We start from the raw sequence: 10,677 nt of genomic DNA on the forward strand, positions 1-10,677 counted from the left end.
CAATCGAGACTACACACCACAACAGCAAATTAGCTGTTTGCACTAATACGCCGCCAAGCCGCTAGGGGCGCTATAGACTAGTTGGCGCTGTAGTTCAAGTGGTGTTGTAGAAGAAGAAGGTAGGTGGCGCTATAGGCCAGGTGTATTAGTGAAAAAAGCAAAGTTGCTTTGAGCATATCTCCGTCTTTCTCGCACTCCCTTAAGCTGAGTAACGGGTATCTAATAGTCGAGGCCATCGATTATAGCGTTTTCTCTTGTTTTGGTTAATTTTGGATGTGCAGATAAACAGCTACTAGACAAAGAAATATTTTAGAAACTTTAGCAAGTTGAGACCTTAATTCATAGAAAGCCATGGCAACATTTTAGTATCGTCAAAGAGCAGTATTTACTCACTTTACTTTACTTTACTTTATTTATTTGTAGTCATTCTTACCTTATGAATATTTTTTGGCATTAACTTACAGAGAAAAATTACTTTCCGAAAGTTTGAGAACAGGTCACTGCTGTCTGAAAATTAAACTAGAAATATTTAGGGTCGTTCCCCCAATTGCTGAAATTTTATGTGGAATTTTCAACAACAAACATCAGTAACCTTAGGAAAATGCTTCGATGAGTATAAAATTTGAAAATGTATTTACCTCAGAAGTCATAAGAAAACTATTCAATCAGTATTAAACCTTTCTCTTTTTTAAGAATTTAAAAACCATACTAGAAAGTTTGTTGCACAACCGTATGTTATAATAATAATTATTGTTTATTATCATTTTGACGACAGAAAAAGATGAACGTTACATAAGGGAACAGTTAACAATATATTCAGTTTATTTTTTCAGATAAACATTAAAAGCTATTCAAATCAATGATTTCACCTTTTCCACTAAGCGCCCACTCGATAGCTCAGGTCCGATAAGCGATAGGAAAAACACAACATTTCCATAACAGCTGTGCGGCTCGATAGCTAATCGGCCATCGATAGCTAGACCCATCACTAAAAGTGAGACCGTATTCGAAGTGCAACAACGCAAATTGCTCCGGAGATTTTCTGAAAGAAATAAGTTTTAAAAAACTCCAAACTCAAGATGGGAAAGAAAAACAGTGAGTGCCCCCGACCTGCAGACCTGAGGAAATATCATAACTATACTTCCAATTTCTATCCCAGAGTTCAAGGCAGAGGAGCCGAAGACCGCAGCTCCTGCACCAGCACAACAACAACAACAAAGTAAGTTCACTTTACTGCAATTTGACAGCGTAGGCAAAAGAATATACTCGAATTGCAATACATACAACATGCATATGTGTATACATACTCGTAGTTTCGGGCGAGGGGATTTTCCGAAGGGTCCATCGGGTCGAATGCTCGAGAAGGTTTCCATTTTACGGGGAATCACCACATTCAATGCACCTGTGATGAAATTAGGTGGCCGTGAATGTATTGGTGCAAGACTGATATCTTTAGTGACTGACAGTTGAGTAAAGTTTAAGAAAATGTTTAGGGACTCTACTACCTACACCTCCACTACTGCACCTGACCTGTAAAGTATTTATTTTTTAGGTTTTTAGAAACAAATAATCTTTAAAATAATATTTGTTATTTCCCATCACATAAACGGTTGTACCTCTGTTACCATATCGCATTACCCGATGATTTTTTAAAAATGTACTAGTATAGCAAAACTATTTCAAACCGTAGTAATTTCTACCTTAAATTCGTTGATGATCGTTCAACAATCTAGGTACAATCTAAAATTTTCGAGGAGTTTTGTTTCTGTGGTCTGTGCGGTCCACTTTATACAATTTAGCTTATTATTTCGAACCCTTGCTCGGCTTTCATACTGATTTGTTTTGGATCATAGTCCTCGTGTAACCACTAATGCAAATTTATTCTGTATTTTTCATATTTTCTGAGATTTTAAAGAAAACATTTTGATCCTTCATCGTTTTAATCAAGAGTCTTTGGAGGTCTTTAACAACAAAGACTTTTATTCAAGACGGAAGCTCTAAGCTGCAATTTGACTCTCCCATTTGATTATAACTAAATCGTTAACAACTTAAGGAAACGAACGTCAAATTGGTACGAACTCGTATTTTTTATGAAAGTTTCCCCATACATTTATTTGGCACAGGAACTATCCATTTAAAATTTGTATTGTATCAGTCATAAAATAAAAAGTTGTGCAAGTTCGATTGGTTAAATTGACCAATGTTATAGTAAAGTGGTCTTATTGAATAAATGCTTTAAAATTGTAGTCCATGAATTGTATTTAAATATCTGTTTTTATGGTTACCTAACCCATAACTTATAGTTAGGTGATTCTTTTTTACAGTAAATATATACATATAAAATTGATCAAATTGTTAATTGGATTCATAGACACGTCACTGGAGCAGGGTAATTTATAAGCAAAACAAAAATAAAAATTTTCAAATTACACTTCGAAATTTGCACAGTGACTTCCAGCTAGTGTGAAGGAATATTGAAGGCTTTAGAGAATATATGTTTTAAGTAAAGTTTTTACTTTTTAGAGTTTTGCTTGGGAGTCCAGGTGTACGAGAGTTATAAACAACACATTTGAGACAATTTGTAAAGTTATTGTTGCATACTTTTGTGTGGAAGACTTTACATTAGGATAACTATATTTGATAGTTAATCAACTATTTACTAGTGCAATATCATTGGATACCCTTCCAGAGGGTATTCTAATTTCATTTTGAAGTTTTGGAGACGTCATCGACCCTATAAAATGTATGAATTCTTAATCAGCATCACTAGACGAGTCGATCTAGCCATGTCCGTCTGTCCGCTTTTACGCAAACTAGTATTAGTTTTAAAGCTATCGGGATGAAATTTTTGAAAAATTCCTTTTTCTATTGCAGAGAGTCTTATCAATAGGTATTCACGAGACTAATACATTTCAGTTAACATTTTTTTACGAAACAAACTTTCGTTGCGTAGGAATCTCTAGAATCTGCATGCCTAGACCCAGCAGCTTTTATAGTTTCCGAGATCGCTTCCGTCTACAATATGACCTTTTACTTTAAGGGTAACGGGCTTAATAAAATAGCAACAGCTTGCCAAAGTTAGCTACCTTTCTTGTTTTTCTTGAAATTTTAAATCTTTTGCTTTAAAATTGATCTATAACACAAAGAGAAAACATTTGGCCATCTATTTTTTAAACATACATTCTAAACATACTACTATTTTAAACCAAGGTGCAGCACAACAGGCAGCACCCCAGGCATCCACCAGTTCAGGAGCATCTAGCTCTGGTGGCCAACAGGGCGGCGGAGGATGGCAGAAGCAAGGCGGACAAGGAGGACAGGCAGGCCAATCATGGGGCGGTCAGCAAAAGCAATCCCACGGACAGCAATCCCGTCCGCCACTTCAGCAACAGAGGGCTCCAGGTGGCAACCAGCAAGGACAACAGGGACAGGGAGGTCAAGGTGGCCACCAGCAAGGACAACAGGGACAGGGAGGACAAGGTGGCTACCAGCAGCGTCAGCAAGGACAAGGAGGACAAGGTGGCTACCAGCAGCGTCAACAAGGACAAGGAGGACAAGGTGGCTACCAGCAAGGACAACAGGCACAGGGAGGACAAGGTGGCTACCAGCAGCGTCAGCAAGGACAAGGAGGCCAAGGTGGCTACCAGCAGCGTCAACAAGGACAAGGTGGCTACCAGCAAGGACAACAGGGACAGGGAGGCCAAGGTGGCTACCAGCAGCGTCAACAAGGACAAGGTGGCTACCAGCAAGGACAACAGGCACAGGGAGGACAAGGTGGCTACCAGCAGCGTCAGCAAGGACAAGGAGGCCAAGGTGGCTACCAGCAGCGTCAACAAGGACAAGGTGGCTACCAGCAAGGACAACAGGGACAGGGAGGACAAGGTGGCTACCAGCAGCGTCAACAAGGACAGCAAGGTGGCCGCCAGCAGGAGCAGGGACAATACCAAGCCCGTGGACCACCACAACAGCAGCAGCAATTGTTGCCTCAGCCGGCGGGCAGCATCAAGCGAGGAACATTGGGCAAACCCGGCCAGGTGGCCGTTAACTATCTGGACATAGACATGTCAAAAATGCCACCTAAAGCCTACCACTACGATGTGAAAATCATGCCTGAACGGCCGAAGAAGTTCTACAGACAGGCCTTCGAACAGTATCGAATCGATCAGTTGAAGGGCGCAATAGCCGCCTTTGATGGCAGAGCCTCCTGCTACGCAGTGGACAAGCTGCCACTAAAGACCCAAAGCTCGGAGGTCACTGTAAGTTTTGAAGAAACTAAAAAGCATACAGTTTTCCTGTACTTATGATAAATTTATGTTTTCATTTTTTTTTTTTTTTGCTCTCTCCCCTAACACTTTTCAGGTGACGGATCACAATGGTCGCACGCTAAAATACACGGTGGAAGTAAAGGAGACTGCTGATTCGGAAGTCGATCTGATGTCACTGAATAAGTAAAAAAGCACCGAGATTTGTGAAATAATATTATATAACACGGCCCTTTGCAGTTATATGAAGGAGCGGATCTTCGACAAGCCAATGCGAGCCTTGCAGTGCATGGAGGTGGTGATGGCATCACCCTGCCACAACAAGGCCATTCGCGCCGGTCGCTCCTATTTTAAGATGGCCGAACCCGGTCAGCGCCGGGAACTGGATGATGGCTACGAGGCCCTCGTCGGTCTTTATCAAGCTGTAATGCTGGGCGACAAGCCATTCCTAAATGTAGACATATCGCACAAGTCCTTTCCTATTGCCATGTCAGTAATCGAGTATTTGGAGCGATATGGCCTAAAGACGAAGATTAACAACACAACCAACCTGGATCAATCACGGCGCTACATAGAGCCGTACCTTAAAGGGATAAATGTGGTTTACACACCACCTCAGTCTTTTGCTACCGCTCCAAGGGTCTACAAAGTAAATGGACTTTCTCGGAGCCCGGCCGCCAGCCAGACCTTCGAGCAGGAGGGCAAGATGATCACAATTGTAGACTATTTCAAGAGTCGCAACTTTAAGCTGCAGTTTCCCCAGCTTCATTGCCTGCACGTCGGTCCTCCGATGAAGAATATCTTGCTGCCCATCGAACTATGCGCCATCGAGGCAGGGCAGCCTTTAAATGTGAGTACCAAATATTTTTTGTTGTACTTTTAAGTGTTAATTTGTTGTACTAAAGTTCAAAGACAACTTTAAGCCTCTCTCCATTAATCGATTTTTTCACATTTTAAATATGGGTAAATGCGTAAAAAAAATTTCAATAGCTAAATTCAAAAGTAACCACCACAAAACTTAAAAACTATCGAACTGTCCTAGACAAAAGAACTGCGTTTTAAAAATGTTTTAATAAGATTCGGTTACAAGCCCAACCAATTAATCATATACCATTTTTGGTTTGGTATTTTCTTCCAAATCCTCTCCAAAAACTTATTTTTTTTCAAAACTTCTAATCCCCGAGAAACCTTTTGAAATACCGCACCAAAAGTAAAAAAAATATTTTTCTATTTCTGAAATGCATAAAAATGTATATTTTTGCAGCGCAAGGATGGAGCGACTCAGGTGGCCAACATGATTAAGTTTGCTGCCACCTCGACAAACGAGCGAAAGGCAAAGATTATGCATTTGCTGAAATTCTTCCAGCACAACTTGGATCCGACCATCAGTCGCTTCGGCATCCGCATCGCCAACGATTTTATTGTGGTAAGCACCCGGACCCTCAACCCACCGCAGCTAGAGTACCAAGGCAACAAGTGGTGTGCAGTTAGGAACGGATCGTGGCGCATGGATAACATGAGGTTCCTGGAGCCCAAGCAGAAATGTCACAAGTGGGCGATAGTGTACTGCGATCCGCCGCATGGTCGCAAAATGCACTTCAACCAGGTGGGCGAGCTTGAGCGCCAAATGCTTAGCCAAAGCAAGTTGGTTAACGTGAGTCTGGCTGACAAGGCGGAATTTAGAACGTTCAAGGACGAGCGTAACCTGGACGATGTTTTCGGTGATCTGAAGCGCAGCCAGTTCGATCTTGCGTTTGTGATCATTCCCCAGTTCGGGGCATCATATGACATCATTAAGCAGAAGGCAGAGCTGCAGCACGGCATCTTGACGCAGTGCATCAAGCAGTTTACCGTCGAGCGGAAGCTTAATGTGCAGACCATCGTAAATATCCTACTCAAAGTGAACTCCAAGCTAAACGGCATCAACCACAAGCTCAAGGATGACCCCAGGCTGCCAATGCTCAAGAACGCCATGTACTTGGGCGCCGATGTGACCCACCCCTCGCCCGATCAGCGCGAGATTCCCAGTGTGGTGGGCGTGGCAGCCTCACACGATCCTTACGGAGCCGCTTACAACATGCAATATCGGCTTCAACGTTCAGCTCTAGAGGAGATCGAGGATATGGAGTCGATCACATTGGAGCACTTGCGTGTTTATCAACAGTACCGGAAGACCTATCCGGAGCATATTCTTTATTACCGCGATGGTGTAAGCGATGGCCAGTTTCCAAAGATCAAAAACGATGAGCTAAGAGGCATTTATGCAGCCTGTGCCAAGGTAAGATTTTTATAAGCTATCAATTAAAAGCACGAACTGATTGGTAATTAATTGCTTACCTCTAGGTGGGCATCAAGCCCAAGGTTTGCTGTGTGATCGTGGTGAAGCGTCACCACACTCGCTTTTTCCCCAACGGGGAGCCCTCGCAGTACAACAAGTTCAACAACGTGGACCCCGGAACCGTGGTCGATCGCACCATCGTGCATCCCAACGAGATGCAGTTCTTCATGGTCAGCCACCAGTCCATCCAGGGCACGGCCAAGCCGACGCGCTACAATGTGATCGAGAACACGGGCAATTTGGACATCGACCTGTTGCAGCAGTTGACCTACAATCTGTGCCACATGTTCCCCCGTTGCAATCGCTCGGTTTCGTATCCGGCTCCGGCCTACTTGGCCCACTTGGTGGCAGCACGCGGTCGCGTTTACCTCACTGGGTAAGTCAATGTTTCCTTCTGCAGCTTCCCGTCCTAAATTCTTTTTGTTTGACAGCTCCACTAGGTTTCTGGATTTAAAGAAGGAATACGCCAAACGCACGATTGTGCCCGAGTTCATGAAGACAAACCCCATGTATTTCGTCTAAGCAACGAGTAAAACTCATTTAAATTTTTATAATTATCACATTTCTTAAACCATATACATATACATCAGATGTGAGGGGAAGCACTCTGTCGATTGCACTATGAGCTTGGTTTGGTGATGTCCTGAATTGAGCTACATTCTTTTTTTTACAATTGGTTTGGGCAATCCAGGACATCAGTGAGATGGGAAAGCCCATAGTGGAATTACAGGGTACGCTTCTTATTTTGGGCATATTAATAATCGTTAAATAAACATAAAAAATAAACTCAACTAACTTGGTTGAAACAAAAGGGTTATTTAGTTAATATTTAATTCGCGACCTTACATCGCATCGAAATGGAATTTGTGGGACTCCTGCAAGCGCTCCTGTTTATCTTCGCGCTTTTCCTTGATGTACAGAACCAGAATGATGAAGACGATGACCAGGCAGGTGCCACCCAGTGCCACAACGCTCATCAGGATCAGTTTGCTGGGGGTGACGAATAGCTGGGCTTTCCAGTGGGACGGGTCGTTCAGGGGTTTCGGCACCACAATGATTTGTGAATTGGGTATGAGCTGCGTCCAGTTGCGCAGCTTGCTTCCCAGCCCTACGGTCAGTTGATCGACGAAGTTCGGCGTTCGACCTAGGCCAAAGCATGTGTACGGCAGTTGAAGAGCGAAGTACGAGGCCTGCGGCAGTTGAACACTACTGCCAAATTGCTGATCCCCATCCTGGGTGGTGGTGGTGTAGGTGATGCGGGGTCCTGGCAAGTTGGTGCCATACGTGCGCTTCTTCCTGCCCAGAGGAGTGCGTCGCTCTGGATTCTGCTTGTTATCCAAGCCAGTCAGCACAATCACCTTTACAAAGTTCGCATCATAGTCGAGGGTGTTGCGGAAGGCGAGGGGCTGGTACTTCCCTTTGGCATCCTTCCGGATAAGAATCACATCGAGCACACCGTCCTGGTAGAAGTCATAGAATGCGCCGGCCACCGTGTTGTTGCCCATCGGCGAAAGGGCGTTCCAGCGAACCTCAAACGTGCGCTTCAACGGCTTGTTGCACGTGGTGCAGGCCACATTCTCCAGCAGGAAAGTCTGCATCACCGGCTTGCCCACATTTAGTGGCTGCAGCGTGATCAGAAGATCTGGATAGCCATCCAGGTTAAAGTCCCCGCTCCTCGCCGTAATGGTCCGCAAGTAAACATCATCCGACTCGGGCGGCACAAAGGCCCAGGTGATGCCTTGCGGATCGCGGAAGTTCACATGGAGATTCCGGAAATCGGTGCCATCGTACACGACGATCGAGGAGTTCCGGCAGTTCGAGTGGATGCAAAAGGGCACCACAATGTTCTGCACGCCCTTCAGCTCAAAGTCCATGAACACAGCCTGGCCGATGTGGTAGTCATTGCCTCCGATCGGCTGGAACCTGATCTGGTACTGGTAGCTGAAGTTCTCCTTCTTGTCCCGCTCATTTATGCCGTGCCATACCTCGTAGGAGTTCTCCGTTTGAAGGAACAGATCGGCCAGGAAGTCCCCGTCAATATCCACATAGGCATTTGCATTGGGGATGCTCAACGAGTTACCCTTGACTTCTGTGGGCTCTGCCTGGTGGAAGTGGTCTGGAGGGAGCCTACTGCTGTTGAATATCCAGAAGGTGCGCATTCCCTCGGAGTCCAAGCCGTACAAATCGATAATCATATCGCGATTGAAGTCCAGGGCCATCACCTCTCCTCTGCTGGTGAAGAGCGCCTCCTTGGAGCACTTCAGTTCGGTAGTGTTGCCCCAGTTGACATGGACCTCGTAGACGTCCTTGTCCCTGGTCTTTAGGTTAACCATCACGTCCATCAGGGCGTCGCCATCGAAGTCCCCGGGTATGACACTCACAATGGTCTTATCTCCGTACTGGCAGTAGGGCCCCAGTCTCAGCAGGGGCTCCGTGTAGTGACCTATGTGCATATGGAGGGGGAACCATTAGGAGGGGACTTTCCTGGCACCCACCACATACCAAAGAGAATCTGCAAAGTCTTCTGATCGTCGCGGATAACAAAGACGTCCGTGAGTTCGTCGGAGTCGAAGTCCCCGAAAGCAGCCACAATGCCCTCCTTAATATCCGCGAAAACCTTGTCCGTGATATCGCTGGCGTGGATTAGGTTTCCCAGGGCCAGCAGCAGCCCCAGAACCCAGGTTGTTCGGATCATTCCGGGGTTTTGAATTTTCACAATTTGCGTTATTTTGTCTACTGTGAGTTGTTGCTGTTTTTGTTGTAGAAAATCAATAGTGAATCAGATGGAGCTAACCGATTATTTATATTCGATATTCGATATTCGTTTACAAGCAACGTAAGACGTAAGTGTCGGCAAAACGTAAGCCATCGTAAGGTCAGTAAAAAAGGGAGATGCAAGATCTTCTTTCTGCTCGGTATCTTTCTTGGTATGTATCGAAACTTTCCGCGAATACGGTCCAACCAAAATGTAACATTCACGTGAGACCTTACTTTTGCGCAAATTTGAGCATATTCACCACTGTGGGCAGCAAGGTGAATTTTTAAGTTAAAATTCGCGGGCCTTTTATTCCGCGCTAATTATTTTTTATGTGAATGTTAATTACATGTTGTTAATTACTTGTCAACCAAAAGCGCTCAAATTCTTGAAAAAAAGTCGTCGCACTGATGTGTCTTAAACAGTTCTCTCTGACTATTAGGACAATCTGATGATTACGGAAGATGAGACTGGATATGCTTACGACCCTAAAACAACCGACCAATTAAGCGAATGTCGTGGTAAAGCGGGGCGTGACATATACCAGATAGCAGATTGGCACACAATCATCACGCAGTCGTAGTCGTTTCCGACCCCATAAAGTATATATGTACATATATTCTTGATCAGGATGACTAGCCAAGTCGATCAAGCCATTTCCGTCTGTCCGTATGAAACTTGAGATTTTGGAAACTATTAGTGCTGGAATGTTGGGATTTGGCATGTAGGCTCTTCGGATTCTGCGCAGCGCAAGTTTTCTTCAGCAAACACCACTTCACTCCAACGCCCACAATCGTCCATAGCACTAAAACGCCTCTAGCGCCCACATTTGTTAATATTTTCTAAAGATTTAAGTGAGATTTTTTAATCTTATTATCAATACCTATCTACATTCCAATACTTATTCAAATCGGTCCACTGTTTGTAAAATCTCGTAAACAGCCAATAGGAATGAACGATAGGTGTCGCTTTTTTGTAAGCTAAATAACGGGTATCTGATATTCGAGGACGCCAACTATAGCGTTTTCTCTTGTGTTAATTTATAGAAGTTAACATACAATTGTAATTCTTAAATGTAGATTTTTATGTACACAACATTTTTGTTTACCTATTTAATATAAATCTTATATTTATAGACTACTTCTTCAGCTGGATTCGTTAGATGTAACCCAGAGCATTGATGATGTAGTCTGGAATAGGTTGTGGTGTGGGCACCTTGGCGTGCGTTGGTTCCGGGAAGATTCAGGTCGTAGACGCGGTCCGAAAAGCTGGAGTGATCAACGCCGATCAGCTGACGGAGGAGGTCTGGGACTTGTTAATAA

General features: G+C 44.1%; 2 protein-coding genes across 5 annotated transcripts; one reads left to right on the top strand and one right to left on the bottom strand.

Moving 5' to 3' along the window:
• The first annotated feature begins 916 nt into the window (after positions 1–916).
• LOC119554258 (protein argonaute-2) lies at positions 917–7,411 on the top strand. Of its 4 annotated transcripts, none has more exons than XM_037865098.1 (9): positions 926–1,095; positions 1,160–1,219; positions 3,211–3,758; positions 3,867–4,256; positions 4,360–4,448; positions 4,503–5,112; positions 5,527–6,540; positions 6,606–6,976; positions 7,032–7,411. In XM_037865098.1, the coding sequence occupies exons 1-9, from the start codon at positions 1,080–1,082 to the stop codon at positions 7,120–7,122; spliced, it is 3,189 nt and encodes a 1,062-aa protein (XP_037721026.1). In that variant the 5' UTR covers positions 926–1,079; the 3' UTR covers positions 7,123–7,411. The 4 variants fall into 4 exon arrangements, with proteins under 4 accessions (XP_037721025.1, XP_037721026.1, XP_037721027.1 ...); XM_037865099.1 differs by having other exon boundaries at positions 3,211–3,558; positions 3,736–4,256; XM_037865100.1 differs by having other exon boundaries at positions 3,211–3,519; positions 3,736–4,256.
• LOC119554259 (T-cell immunomodulatory protein) lies at positions 7,146–9,389 on the bottom strand. Its single transcript, XM_037865101.1, has 2 exons — positions 9,103–9,389; positions 7,146–9,043 (listed from the first exon to the last, which is right to left on the bottom strand). Exons 1-2 carry the CDS (start codon positions 9,293–9,295, stop codon positions 7,443–7,445), a joined length of 1,794 nt encoding a protein of 597 aa, XP_037721029.1. The 5' UTR covers positions 9,296–9,389; the 3' UTR covers positions 7,146–7,442.
• Between the last annotated feature and the right edge of the window lie 1,288 nt (positions 9,390–10,677).

This window comes from Drosophila subpulchrella, chromosome 3L (assembly GCF_014743375.2).
Source record: "Drosophila subpulchrella strain 33 F10 #4 breed RU33 chromosome 3L, RU_Dsub_v1.1 Primary Assembly, whole genome shotgun sequence".
Lineage (NCBI taxonomy): Eukaryota > Metazoa > Arthropoda > Insecta > Diptera > Drosophilidae > Drosophila > Drosophila subpulchrella.

Excerpts from the sequence above, each read along its gene's own strand:
- LOC119554259 (XM_037865101.1), bottom strand. The coding sequence starts at position 9,295 with ATGATCCGAACAACCTGGGTTCTGGGGCTGCTGCTGGCCCTGGGAAAC. Across the intron at positions 9,044-9,102 it reads GACTTTGCAGATTCTCTTTG|GTCACTACACGGAGCCCCTG; the intron begins GTATGTGGTGGG and ends ATATGCACATAG.
- LOC119554258 (XM_037865097.1), top strand. Across the intron at positions 1,220-3,210 it reads AGCACAACAACAACAACAAA|GTGCAGCACAACAGGCAGCA; the intron begins GTAAGTTCACTT and ends TTTTAAACCAAG. Across the intron at positions 5,113-5,526 it reads AGGCAGGGCAGCCTTTAAAT|CGCAAGGATGGAGCGACTCA; the intron begins GTGAGTACCAAA and ends ATATTTTTGCAG.